This window comes from Morone saxatilis, unplaced genomic scaffold (assembly GCF_004916995.1).
Source record: "Morone saxatilis isolate NCDOM2014 unplaced genomic scaffold, NCSU_SB_2.0 Contig9, whole genome shotgun sequence".
Lineage (NCBI taxonomy): Eukaryota > Metazoa > Chordata > Actinopteri > Moronidae > Morone > Morone saxatilis.
The window spans coordinates 14,875,755-14,890,633 of record NW_023340268.1 but is presented as its reverse complement, the minus strand read 5'-3'; the positions used below and the strand labels follow the sequence as shown (position 1 = coordinate 14,890,633).

General features: G+C 42.1%; 2 protein-coding genes across 8 annotated transcripts in view; one reads left to right on the top strand and one right to left on the bottom strand.

Annotated features, from left to right (window-relative positions):
* The window catches only part of LOC118342881 (cyclic AMP-responsive element-binding protein 5-like), a 23,988-nt gene extending 15,265 nt beyond the window's left edge, over positions 1-8,723 (bottom strand). Inside the window, exon 1 of one of the 7 annotated variants that reach the window (XR_004797510.1) lies at positions 8,043-8,454. The gene's annotated coding sequence lies outside the window, so the exon portion shown is untranslated. Of the gene's footprint in view, positions 1-7,955; positions 8,455-8,528 lie in introns of those variants that run through there. The other 6 variants (XM_035681557.1, XM_035681558.1, XM_035681561.1 and 3 more) reach the window with 6 other exon arrangements.
* A 4,330-nt stretch (positions 8,724-13,053) lies between these two features.
* jazf1a (JAZF zinc finger 1a) overlaps positions 13,054-14,879 on the top strand; it is a 13,277-nt gene continuing 11,451 nt past the window's right edge. The window contains exon 1 of the mRNA XM_035681595.1: positions 13,054-13,344. Coding sequence (XP_035537488.1) covers positions 13,230-13,344 — 115 coding nt within the window. The 5' untranslated portion in view covers positions 13,054-13,229. The remainder of the gene's footprint in view (positions 13,345-14,879) is intronic.

The following is a 14,879-nucleotide window of genomic DNA, read 5'->3' as shown; positions in this document are numbered from 1 at the left end:
TACCCCCCATCCACCCCCTCACCCTCCCTCTCCCTAGGGCAAGCCCACAACTCCCAACCCTTTGTGCCTTCCTCCCCTCTCCCTCCTCCTCCACCTCTGCCTCCCCCTGCCTTTGTGTGTGAGAGGCCAGCAAAGGGAGAGAGGAGAGGGAGGCTGCAGAGGAGGAGAGAGGAACCAGGAGAGAGGGATCCTATAGATCAGATGTGAAACTAGAGCTTGAAGCCTTTTTATTTTGACATGCTCTTACTTGACTTGTGGAATTGCACATTAAGTGAAGGTTGTTTATTCACCTTGCTGAAGTATTGTCCTCTTGTCCCTGTCTCATGTCCATGTGAACAGTAATGTACTATAAACAGTAATGCACTACAGAGATGATTTTTGCCACAATCTTTACTCTTTCTTGCTGCCTCCCTAATAAGAATTAATATTTTTATTTGGCCTTACAATGATGTAAACTGCACTATGAACCAACCAAAGTATTTTAAAAAGACAGTAACAGAAAATAAAGTGGTGTGTAAACTTGCTGGTTGCTAATGCAAAGGATTACAAAACCATGTAATGTTGGGATAATTGCAGGATTTCATGTTAAAGCTTTGTCCAACTTACACAGGCTAGTCCACTTCTAAGCCATTGTTTCCTATAACTTCTACTTGTACATGCTACACACATATTAATGTTCCAAAACAACCAGAAAAAGACATATTTTGACCAAAAGTTGTGTCCATGTTGGGATCAGCATGACTGACCACTTATTTAACCTGAAAACCTCTCATTTATCCAAATTTATTTGACAGTATAAAAGTAGTGATGTTCATATGTTGAAAGCTCTCAATTTTTTACGCAGGCAAATGAACAGTTATAATGCGGAAGGACGGACAGACCAAATCGGAAATATTAATTCACACAGTCTAAAATTGTATTTTGATTTTTAGTTTCATCTGAATGGATTTTACAGTCTATGATTAGTAACAGCAACACTTAAACATTTCACACCACAGAAATGAATATTAATATATGTTTTTATTAATGTGCTTCATGAAAGTTGGTTATAGGTAAATAGTGAGGTACCTCAAAGTTCAACTTTAGCTACAGAATTACATTTTTTTTTTTACTTCTGCGTGGATCTTATAGTGCTTTATAACTAATATTAAACACGTAAAGTAGACAGACATGCAAAATCATAAAAACTAAGATGACCACAGAATACAACATACTTTAGATGCGTTGAGATTATTTTGAAGCAGACACACAAATGTGTGTATAGTACACACCTTTTCCACATTTGCACATGGTGTGTACACAGCACCGACATTTCATGTTTAACTTTAAACATGCATTCACTTGGTATTTTAACATAACATACCGCACAGGCATAGACATGCACAAAAAGGTTCTTCCTGTGTAAAGCAGTCACACACTGTACACACAGAGCTGACTGGCCTTAATGAACCTATGGATGAGCTGAAGTTATAGGAATATATATGAGTATGTTTATGTGTGTATATGTCCAAGGAGAATTCAATAGGGGGCGATATAGAGCAGTACAGACAGAGCAGGGACACAGACTGTATAGTGGTACAGTATATACAGGTACAGTGATACCTTTTACTGTCACACTGTACTGTCTGTGTCCTCAGTGGAAAATGCATGTTGAATTGTAGTTGGTAGTCATTATTTATGAAGATGTTAATGACATAAGTTGAAATATAGTTGCCCGCAGTTTAGTCAGTTGATCGCATGCTTATATCGGTTTTGGTCTTGTGTTTCCACCACAACACTCAGTTAAGAAACGTGTCCCACAACAGATATGAGAAAGGAATGTAGATAAGGATGACATGAAATATTTAGAATAAAAGAATACAAATTGTTGATTCTGCTGCTGTTGGTGTGAATTTTAATTTTTTTCTATTTTTTTGTGGGGTTGTAAAAATTAGATCCAGAACCTCAAGTAGCCTACGTATCACTTGTTTCAACAGAAAGGTTCTGAGAGCTGTATTTAAAATCATGTGTCACACATACCAATGTATTCACAGTTCTTTAAGTTCACACACTGGCACAGGTCATTGAGTTCAGACAGTGGACCTGGGTCATTATGCAGCTAAGAGGGCTTAAAGGTTTGTTTATAAAAAGGTGGCCAGACTGTGAAAGCGTCATTCACCTACTGACCTACCTAAATGTCTCACAGAGCTGCCAGCAGATAAACAACACACACACAAATATACAGAAATATACAGAAAGAGTAACATGAAGTGTGTGTGTGTGTGTGTGGGGGGGGTTACAGTGTAACAGAGCGAGAGAGAGCTAGAAGCTGGTGTGTGAATGTACAGATGAACGCGTTAATAAGCTTGTCTCACCATGAGTACATGCATTTTGCATGTACTGTCCAAAGACCAACAGCACCGCACATGCATTTTTAAAACCCAGGAAACAGAAAGCTAGGTCACGCTGGGTGCATTTGCGTGTGTATGTGCATTCTTATCTGTGAGCGTGCGTGTGAATCTGTGTGTATGTATGCGTGAAATCCACTTGCAGGGAGTGCATGCTCAGTAGGAGAGTATATTCCTGGAAAGCCAGCTGCCACTCCTGTTATCACAGCTAACTCGATTAGAGGAGCTTCTGCTGCCGAGCCCTCTGCTCTGAGAGCTGCAGCACGCGCGCACACCCTGTGGAGGACCCCTACTTTAGATTTAATTGAATCAGCCAAAATAAAGTACACTGAATCTCCAAGTAATGCAGCGTCGTAACCATTGCACTTAAAGCCTGTGCCAATAAAGCTCTATAAGTTACATGTAGTGTATATATTATACCGATAATAGAAAAGCTGCCTGAGACATGCAGTGTAAAACCAGGAAAGCTCAATTCAGCAATATTCAAGTGAATAAAGTTTTTTTTTTTTTAAACTTGCTTGGCTGGCTAATCTGGTCATGAAAATGTATAGACTCATTGTTGACGTTTCAGAAACATTAAACCATAATAAAATAGTCTTCAGGAATGTTTGGACTGTTGGTCTTTAAAATCATTGCACCCAATCTAGCCTCCAAGATGCCCCCCTAATATGTACTTTTACAATGCGTTAATAACAAAACAGCACTTTGCTACTGTTGTACCAATTAACCGCAGCAAAGCCGTAATGTCAGTTAGGCAGCCAGCCTTTGATGTGAGGTGCTGACCTTTCTTAGTGATCATGCTAATCATTGATCACTTAGATAAACACAGACTACCATAAGAGCCCATTATTGTGCCTCCCAAAGCCTTCCTATGGACAGCAGTTATAATTAGGCCCCCAGGGTAATTGGCTGACTAATTGCTGTTGGTGGGATACATACATTGCCTATCATCAGGGGAAGCTCTGCTATTACTTTTAATTACCTGCTGTTAAGTTTGACAACTGACCCCGAGTGCTGTTTTTGGAGCTGATGGTTGTTTTCGTCTTGTTGGATGGGGAAGGGGACACTGGATATCTACCTCCAGTGCGGACACTGCCACAAAGGCCCAGATGGATCGCTTCTGTAGTTACACACACACACACACACACTCTCACACACACACACACACACTGTGGGGTGAACAGACACACGCTGGCTTTTTGGGCAGCAGACCCATTCATCATGTGTCTGTCTGTAGAGGAGCTGCTATTCATTGTCTCTGCTCCTGCCTATTCTCCAGGAGCCGGCCTGTCTCACACGTCTCTCTACCTCTCTTACTACTTCTCTTTGTCTTTCTGCCCCCCCCCCCCATCTTTCTCCTCTTGTCTTCATATCTTTGATACTCTCCCTCCCTCTCTCACACCCTTTATATATCTTGCCTCACTGAGAGAACAAAGAGGACATAGCTAGTTACCTTGTCTGTGTCTGTCTGCCTGCATGTGTGTTTGAAATGTATGAAGTGCGATGATAAGGACTCATCCGACCAAGCTAGCTTCTCCAGTGACAGAAATCACTTGAACAGTTATTAGTGTTTTACGGATTCTAGAGGGCTAAGGAGACAGAACAGACACCTGCTATGTAGCCTGCTGTAGCCCTTCAGTTAATATCAGGTCCTATAATGGCAACATTAGAACTGGGACGTGCAGTAAAAGTACAAGGAAGATTATATACTTATACACTGAATGTTTGTTTAGCTGAAGTTGAAGCTGTTCATTTCCATCCATCTGTCCTCCATAGTCACTTTTTCCTTTTCGGGGGATTTATATATTTTAGATGCATTAACTGAAGACACTCCTCTACCAGTACTTACTGTATGTGTCTCTTTGTTGCCATGCTATTTAAGTACTAAGTACACTTTTCTGTGTGTTTGGTGTTGGTTACATGCGAATATCCCAGGCAACTTCGTACTTTATTAGATATGGCACAGAATTCCAGGTTACACAGTCAGACTCCCTCAAGGCGCTCAGATAGCTCACCTGGTAGAGCTGGCGTCCCATGTACCAAGGCTGAGTCCTTGCTGCAGCGGCCCAGGGTTCGAATCCAACCTGTGGCCCCCTGCTGTTTGTCATCCCCTCTCTCTCTCTCCCCCATTTCCTGTCACTCTTCAGCTGTCACTATCAATTAAAGGCAATAATCCCGAGACTATAGTGTAAAGAAAATGGAGTGGGCAACTTTCAGCTCTCATAATTCCTCTTGTGTTCATGCTGTACTCATTTTGTTGTTGTTGTTGACTATTATTGTGTAAGCATTTGCCATAACAGTTTGCATTATTTGCATTGCAGTATCCAGCAATGTATAGAACAGAGAGTAAATAACCTTGTTGTGAAGTAACTTGTGTGTGTGATGTGTATGAGAACAGTTAACAGTTAACAGAGAACAGTAATACCACCAGATCCTTAGAAGGCAAACTGCCAGAGCAACTTTTAGAGAAAAACAACGTGAGGCCCTATTCAAACATGACACCAACACATAACATTTCCAGAGCATTTACAGAGTAATGTGTGAAAGGAATTTCAGATTGATGTTTCCCCTTCCAACCTTGAGAGTGAATGTGAGGGCGGGCTGTGAGGATGTGACTTTCATTTGAGGATGCAGACTGACAGATGGAGATACACAGAGTGTGACAGTGTGTTTCTTCCCTTCGTTATGAGTCAGTAGGTACTGATCCAAGCACTTCCTCGGGTGCCTGTGCTGGTTGAACTCTTATTCTTCCTCCTCCTACCTTGTACACCGTGTGTAACACTTTCACAGGTGAGGAGATGCTGCACAGTTAGCTCTTTGAGTTAGCCATGTGAGTTTTGTTTATGTCTCTGGTGCTTTCACACTAATTGCTCTGGTCTGAGCTCATCAAGGGTTGGTCAACATGCTACTGTGTGTACAGTGTGGTATGTGCATATGTGTCTGTGTGTCTGCAAGAGTGTGTACACTACACAGGCCACATCCAGGGCCAAGAGCAGGGTTGTGTTGCCATGGTGAAAATGAAATCCAAAATGCAGAGTTGCAAGGAAACCCCTGATTGGCTGAGGAGCCATGCATGGGATTGTGATGCATGCTGTCAGCTGGCCAATGGGACGCAGGCTGAGCCAGGGCTGTTGCTAAGGGGAGTAGCTTGGAAAAGAGTCAGCTGGATTTTCTCCCTCTCTCTCTTCTCTCTCTCTGCGTCTCCCAGTCAGTTTCTGGCTCACTCGTCCATTCTCTCCTGCTGCTCGCTCTGCCTTTGCCCTCATTGACTCCTTCTCCCCCTCCTTCCTGTCTCCCCATCCTCCCCCCTCCCCCCTACTTTTTTTTTTTTTGCACTTCTACACGTGCAAAAGGGGAAAGAGCACATGTTGAAAAATTCACTGAATATTTCATGCAGTTTGTTGTGTGGGGCTGGGGCCATATCCAGAGAAGCCCTGCACACAAAGTGTCTATGTTTGCCTGCATGGGTGGAAGTTTGCATGTTTGTCTCTGTTTGTTTATTTTATTGTGTGTGTTTTCTTTGTATGTGCATCGGTTTGGGCTTTCGTTTATGTGCGATCGTCCTTGACTGTCTATGTTTTTGTTCATGTTTATTTCTTGTTACCTTGGGCTCTTACGTGCACTTCCACTGTCTTTTGTCTCTCAGTGTTGGTATCTTCCTGGTCTTTTAGGTGTGTGAAGGGGTAGTATGTTGTTGTGTGTGTTTAATGTCTGTGGGTTCATGTTAGGGAGCTCTCTAGGGACTTGGGGCTCTCCAGCTGAAGTGGGGTGTGTTTGAATGCGAGCCAAGCAGTGTTGGGGACGCGCCTGGCGTCACGTAGTGCTGAACCCCCTCCACTACTACCACCTCCCCTCCACCCTCTCAGTACCCAACTGCTGGGTTGTTCCCACTATATCTGCACCCTGCTGAGCACAATTGCTGAGCCCTCTACTACAACTTTAGTTATGTTGAGTGTATAGGCATTTTATTACTGTAAGATAAACTAATCACATAAAATAAGTAGTATTCAGTTATAGTAGCATTCAATATAATCCATGTAAATCCTTAGCTTCCATATATGCACACCCTGTGTCTTCCAGGATGTATACTACAGGATGGCTAGTCTGTTTCAGCTCGTTGCTGATGACTCCCATAATGCATGGCTCTACAGTATGTGCATTAGTGGTTGCCATGCCGACTCTTTAGGAACTAAGGTGTACGTTAATGGTCTGTGTTGATTTCTGAGGTTTTTATTGTAGCTTTTCATTAAACCTGGACAACAGCTTTACATACTTACACAGTACATAAGCAGTAAGCAAGTAAAAAGTGTATTAAAGCCATAACTTTAGTGTGGTTTTGTAGTTTCTGTTATTGCTATTGGTTGTGCTAAGGCTTTAAGGATAAGAGAGTGTCCTATATTGTTCAGACAGGAAAGCTCTGAGTTTTGCAATACTTTGATTTATAAATGATAAATGAATGTCCTGCTGTTCGTAAAGGAATTTATAATTATGCAACACATATTTGTTTCACATATTAAGTTTGTAGTTCCTCCATGCTATACACACAGAAAAAGATAATCAAATTCCTACAGTTATTTAAATCCATATATACAGTTATTTAAATACATATATATATATATATATATACATGCAACAAGATAGTGATGATAATATGGTTTCACCTTCACATAAGAGGAAAGAGTGTCCATCCACTTTGACTGTGTTCACACATTCAGCATCATCAATGTAAACAGAGTCTGCCTCCTCTTTCTGAGCCCCGTCGGCTCAGAACAAGGTCTGCCCGACGAGCACTTGATCCAATACTCTATTGAACATAAAATCAAACTACAGTAGCCTGGGTCTGTCCACTTTATTAAAGTCACTTTGTTTGCCTCACGTGCCATTGTGTGTGTTGATGACACATATTGTGCATAGGAGTAGGCTGAGGTATTGCGTGTGCATCCTCTCATAAGAATGTGGGTTAGCATCAGACACATAGACTCATCAATTATTTATTTATGACATAGTTGTTGGATGAGTTGTTTGACTTTATTTGCACATGTTGTTTTCCAGGCAGTGCAAAGTGGAGTTCAATGTGTTTATCAAGCTCGATAAATAAGGAGAACTGAGGTAAAGTACTGAGTCATGTACTCAGTGGTAGTCAATGATCAAACTTTGCCAAGAGGCAGCAGCAGCACAAAGAATGACCTTTTTGTTCGTTTTTGGAAAGGCAGGAATATTGTACGTCACCTCACAAGTGGGCAGAAACAGAAACAAAGCATCCGCTCTGTCCACACATTTTTCTGTCTCTCCCCCTTCTCTTTCCTTCCTCCTCTCATTTCCTCCTTCCACACTTCCTGTTTCCTGGCCCTCATCCTCTCTTTGTTCAGCTTTCTCTCACGGGTAAATTTGTTCTCCTTCCGCTGTCATTTATTTTTTTCTAGTGTGTGTGTGTGTGTGTGTGTGTGTAATCTATTGTGCTGACGGCTGCCAGGGGAATCACACAAGTGAGGCTTCCTACTTATGAATCAAACTCTGCTAATAGAGCATGGCTGGATTTGAGATGACATAATACACACACACACACACCTTTTAAAACCACCTGCGCTTGTAAAATCGTCCACAACATCCGAATTCCTGCTTTAAAACCAAACTCTGGAGACTTTAGTTACTTACTACTTCTCAAAGTTGCCATGTCTGATGGGCGAATGGCAACAAAAACACCGAACCGCTCGCGCCCGGCTTGGAGTTCATTCAGCTTAAATTAGGCAGCGGTTCTGACCAGCGAGTCCTCCGTCAAGGCGGGCGGTCAGTGGCTGTGTGTGTGTCCCGAGAACATTGCCGGTGTGTTTCCTTTTTCCCTAACGCTCCGCACAGCAACCTGTTCAACTCATAAACAAGCCCGGCACAGCTGTATGGAGAGTGCTGTCACACCCCCCAAATAGACACTCGCGCTCAACCCGTCCGCCTGCTGATGAGACTCCACCGGGACAGCTAGCCAAACAAAGTTCCCTCGTTAACTTTCCAGTAGCGTTAAAAAAAAAATAAAAAAAATAAAAAATATTAACGTATTGAGATACATTCAGCAGACTGTGGTTGGCGTCGGGAAAGCGCTTGCTGTGGGGTTTAAAGTTTTGTGAATGGAAGTAAATTGAGGCTTACCTACAAGTAGAGAGGGACAAGCGGCGCTCCAGAGAGGAACCACGTTGGACTGGAGCGGGATTACAATACGTTCTATTTACAGAAGCATTACATCACCCTCCCGGTGACGTCACGTGGGATTCCTGAACTTCTAAATCATTGCGGTCCCGTACGGAGAGAGGGTGAGGGGGGCGGGGTTATGACACCGGCCGGTAGGGGGACGGACGGGACGGCAGTTCGGTGGTGGACCTGGACCTGACAGACGAGCCTAGTCAGGCAACGTGACGGGACACGGGGCAGACCGGGTGGGCGGATGAAACCCTGCTTTTTTTTCTCTCTCTCTCTCCCCGCTTTCAGTGTCTGTCTAAAACGGGACGTCCCAGCGTCTGCATCGAGTCTATGCGTCAAAATGAGCAATAGCCCCCAAGGTTTTTATATTCAAAACGGGATATGATAGGTTCTGTTTATTTCTATAACAACAACAACAACATAATAATTATTATTATTATCAAGATATTACCTACAAAAAAAAACACTATTTGTATTTCTTTACACGTTATATAAAAACTTGACTTGTATTCAGACACTGCATGTTATTGATCATTGATAAATTATTATTGATCATATATACACCTTATTTTTTTGTTATATGTTTTTTTTTTACCCCTTTCTTTCTTTAACTTTTTTTTTTAGAATTGTGTGTAAGCAACTTTAAACCAGAGTCAAATTCCTTGTATGTGTATACTTGGCCAATAATGCTGATTCTGATTGTGATCTTTTTTTCAAGACAACTATACAGCCAGCATACAATAAATAACATCTACCAACCATCAAGCAACAAACAGAATTGATAAATAGAAATATTCTATTACAGTAATCAAAAAACACTTTAAAAATAATAAAGCTTTAAAATCTAGAATGAAAGAATGTAAAAAATGGTTTGTATTTCATTCCATTTAAACTGTTACTGTAGTTCTGCTAGGATTAGTGCAACCATGTGGGACACTAAGATTGAGTTATTATTGGATCAGACAGGATGCTTTAATTACAATATTTATAAGATAAAAGCTGTGAGGTAGTTCAAAAATTTTAGCAGTGGAGAGCTGTTAATAAACTGCAACACATGGTGACATATTGGGTTCATTGCTACCATCAATACATCCACAGTCTCTACACACCGGTAGCCATTGTGTGTTAAATGTGATGTCATGAGTCAGGATCAGGACAAAGAGTCGCACCCCATACTGACACAAGTATGTGTATGGGACCCATATTTCATACAGGAGAAGCTTCACAGTTTAAGACGCTTTATTCATTGTGTTTTGCTTTTAAATATGACTTTTTTTAAAGGATGAATGGTTTTGATAAAGATGTGATATGAAGTATACAGGCTCATCCTTTTTAATGTTTTTCAGACAAGTTACATTAAATGTAATTATTGTATCTAAAAAAAAAAAAGAAATTCCCACTGATAAAATTATTTACATGATGCCATGAAATTCCATAGGGACTTTGGTCATTCACATCTCCACTGAGCTAAGCCATGCAGTAATATCTCTGCCATGTTTGGTCAGGCTTTCCGGTGCTCCATCCGGACTTGAGCTGAACAGAGGGATTGGGTTTTGTTGTGGTTGAAGCGAAAATGGGACCAAACCCTACTGACTCATCATCCACCAATCGCCTAAGGTATGCAAATTCTGGTAGCCATGGTAATGAGAAGAAACAGGAAGTTGAGATGATGTCAGTCTGTGTTTTGAGTTCTTCCCCCTTGTGGATGTGAATCACAGCATTTTGTTTTCAGTGAAGATAAGGGATGTTTTACAGCACGTGTGTGTGTGTGTGTGTGTGTGTATGTGCTAGTGAAGAGTGCACAGTCACACTAAAAAGTGTATGACGGCAGCCAGGAAGTCTCTTGCTGGTGCCCTGGAGCAGACAATGCTGCTGAGATTACAACTACCTCCATAACTCAGTGGCTATACCAGCCATTACCATCTGGCATCTTAACCTCAGCATGGCTTTTAACAGCCAGACTGGGAGCTTTAGAGAGCTGCCTGCTCCGAGTCTGATGTCACCTTGTCTGTAAAAATATGGAGTTTCAGGTCAAAGGTCAAACAAACTTACTGACCTAAATCCCCATGCAGCATTATCCTCAGTGCAGCTACATCACACATCTGGCTCAGCTGCCAACTGTTTTGATTTGAAACTGTTTTTGACTGTTTCTATCAGTGAGTTGCAGAGTAATGTGTGACTAATGAGCGACTTTAAACGTAACTGGAAACAGATATTTTAAGCAGCAACCAAGTGTACAAGTTAAAGTCATCTCATTATGTAATGCGATGGTTGGAGTTAAATTTACATCCAACTCTGCCCTCACATGCAGATCCACTCATGAGCAGACCACTGGTGTGTGTGTGTGTGTGTGTGTGTGTGTCAGCCCACAATGCACAACATGTGCACACCGGAGCTGTGTGTTGGTCTTCACACTGATTTAGACTGTTTGCCTTGAGTGGAAAAGAGGCGATAATCAGAAGATCCAATGCGAGTTTGAAATCTATCCCAAGCTGTTGCATTGTGCGCCACCCACAGACCTCAGATCAGATGATGTCATGCACCATGAACTCTCTGTGTCTCTCGCTTTCTCTCCTGCGTTTCACAACACATGCTACCACTTCTCATTTACGTAATGGTGTTGGGAACTGCGTCACTGTCACAGTTGTGATACACCATGTGTGTGTAATGAGTGTGTTTATGTTGAGTGTGTGTCTACATGTTTGTGTGTAAGAGAGAACATCTGTGTTAGGCTGATGAAGTCACTGAATTTCTATACTGTACAAGTGTGTGAGAGACCGTGGATGGCGGTGATGTCATGTTGTTTGTGTGTGCGCGTGTGTGTGTGTGTGTGTTTGTAACGGTTAGTACTTGCTTGAGGCGGTGAATTGGAGTTTATTTTATGTTTTTGTGTGTTTCATATGGTTGGATAGATAGAGGGCAGTCAGAAAAGGAGTGAGTGTGTTCCTAGGTCTTAAGGTTGTTTGCTGAAGTCACTGGCCAGTGGTTTATGACAGGCCATTTTAACGCTCGATTAACAGGTCCAACACAGGCCAGCCGGCCCTGGTTAGCCAACCCCAGTGATTTAAGGACATTCTCTTCTCTCTGGGAGCCACACACACACACATACACACATTACAAAGTCCTCCCCTCACCACTGAGCCATTACAGGGCAACATTAATCCGTAAAACTTTATGGATGTAATAGATGTCGTTGTCAATGGGTTATGCAACTGCTATAACTTAAATATTGATTCACACATAGCCTACATGTGCAGTTGAACTATAACACCCCTTTAGTTAGAGTTATCTCTTTGACTTTGCTAATGGTAGAAAAATAAACAACAATCATTTTACGAAATGCTACAAACAAACGATGATAATTTTAAGATTTTCAAAATTCCATTCATCTGTTTTGAAGCTAAAGCACTGACATGTTTTATAAACATGTAAAATATTCCCTCCAGCCCATTACATAGCAACAATTGAATCTATTCCATTACAACAGAAACCCCAAGGCAAGGAAAAGTATTTATATTGCACATTTCAATTTGATTATGTTAGACAGACAACAGAAATACAACAGAAGGCAATGTTTGGAGAGTAAAAAAATGATGCAGCATCTACTGTATTCACCATGATGAATCTAAAGAGAGGAATTTAGATTGTCAGCATAAGTCCAGCTCACAACCAGTTGTTATTCTGGGACTATGATGCTGATTCTGGGTGACTCTCGTCACCAGTGTTTGGTTCCTCCTCCCCTCCTCTGTCCACACACTATCTGGTTGACTGCTCAGGCCTAGTCACTGGCAAGCTCTAAGATCCTAATGGGACTTTTCTTTAGTGTATTATTATAGGTGATCTACAGTTAAATAACATGTTCTAGACATTTGTGAATTTTCTGATAGAATATTCCTTATATTTATACTTATATATTTAATTTGGGAATTTACAATGAATTAAATATATTAAATGGATTCATAATAAATTTGATTTACTACCCATTACATTTTTTGGATGACTGCTAAATCTATCATCAGTGTATAGTTTTCCACCAAAGAATCAACTCTTTCTATATTTGCAAGCCTAATTGACAAGCTGTGGCGATACAAAAGGAAAACAACAACACATTACACATTTCTGAATTCACTAATATGTATTTCTTAGCCTACACAATTGAGGCATTCACAATTAATCTGGATATGAGATATAACTAAAACATAAAAAAAAACAGCTTCTAATTAAACACATATAATGAACAGACCTGGCTCTGTTGATCAATATGAGCAAGAAGAGAAGACAAGACAAGAAAAAATATATATGCATATGTGTTTTGCATATCAGTTGTTGCCAAGATGTAACTTTGATTTATTTGTTTTTTGTCATCAGTAATAGTATTATTCATAGAGCTTCAGGGGCACTGATCCTAACAGGTAGGCAGGTCGTGACGTGGTCTGTCACCAGCCAGCCCTACCCCCATCCCCACCCCCACCGTCCCGCCTGCCTCCCAGCTGCGTCCGCCGCTGTCCTGTCTGGCCGCCCGGTGTCTGCTCCGCCGCTCCGCGCTCTGCGGCGCTCCCACCCCGAACCCGAAGACTCTGCCTCCTCGTTCACCACCCCCGGCTCCCGGACCCCCCCTCCTCTCCACCCGGTGAATGCACCAGCGCCGAAAACATGACGGGCATCGCCGCCGCTTCTTTCTTCTCTAATTCCTGCAGGTTCGGGGGCTGCGGTCTCCAGTTCGAGTCTCTCTCCGAGCTCATCGTCCACATCGAGGACAATCACATCGGTGAGTCGGGCCAGAGGGGCAGACGGAGCTAGGCAGCTAGCTGGCGTTAGCTAGCGTCCTAGCTAGCTAGCTGAACGTAACGTTATACAGGCTCGGCTGTGCATTCCGCTATTCCTGCCGCTCGCTCTCCGTCGAGGCTCGTCTGAGTGCGAGTTATTCAGCAACAGGGGACTTTAATTCCTTTGAACAACACTGCTTCTCTGTGAAATAAGTGACGGCTCGTTTTTTTAATTTATTCTGCATTAGCTGTGATAGTCACCTTTTGCAGCGGTAACTCGACTACGAGGGCCGCGCAGGTCTCATAGGTGTAACTAGCATTCCGACCAGGCAGCGGTTTCACGGCTAACCTGGCAGTGGAGTCGGTGTGTTTACGTTTCCAGGCCTGATGCAGAGCCGGGAGGGGAGGGGGGGCGTTTGTATATTGAGCTTGCCAAGTAGTCTGTCGCTTTTGTCACCTCAAGTGTCTCAGCGCATCCACACATTAGTGCTTTCTGATATCGTTAGTGTCACTTAATTAACATCGGTTGAACCAAGTTGCGGCAGACGTGCAATTCAATGATTATATTTGACTTCCACGTACAGAAGCTTCAACTTGTTGCTTATTAGATTTCCATCTGACAGTCAACCCTCTGATAACTGTCACCTGACATCTAGAGACTGGAGACTGGTGGCTAATCACTTCACCCACCATTTGACATGAGACACACAGAAATATTTAGTGTTTGAACACCATATATGACTTCATTCATTGATAAGTAATGATCAAATAATAAGTAGTGCGTCACTTTAACAATAGGTTTTCTGTATTGGCTGTAATTGATGCATTTATCAACTTATATTTGTCACCATGGATGCATTTGACAAATATGGTCTCTCAAGAAAGGTTGAATAGATATTATGTTCTAATTGCAGTTCACTAATGACCTGAATGAAATGCCTCTCTTACATGAAATCTTAGTGAAAGTCATTAGCATTGCTTGTTTTTTTTTTGAGGGAGGGCTGCTTTACTATTGCCCTAAAATAACAGGGGAAAAAACATTCAGATGTAGTCTAATTACTGCCCTGCAATGTAATGCTTGTTAAATATTTAACACTTTTTGAAGCACAGTTCAAGCTGTGTGTCTTCTGCATAAACACTGAATAATCCACTGTGGTAGATTAACCTATAATCCACCATGGCAAATCACACTATAGAAGAACCGAGGGAGTTGTGAACCACCTAAACACTCAATAATCTGTAACAAAGTTGATGTGGGCTAATCATTATTTGCGGCGTGTATCCATCCTCGGGAGGCTGTTTGAAGCGGGCGAGGCGGTGGGGTGAGGGGGTAGAATGGATGCTTCAATGAGCCAGTCTCCATGGCAACTGGCTGTCTCTGAAGGGGTTGGGGGCAGTATATTGGCGGAGTTATTGCACACCTGCTGTCTCACTAACAAAGAGCGCTCCTGAGCAGCCAGCTGTGGTTAAGGCACCCAACATGTGATGTCACATCATATGTGGGACAGGACCGATGTGTGTTGTGAATGAATTAAGG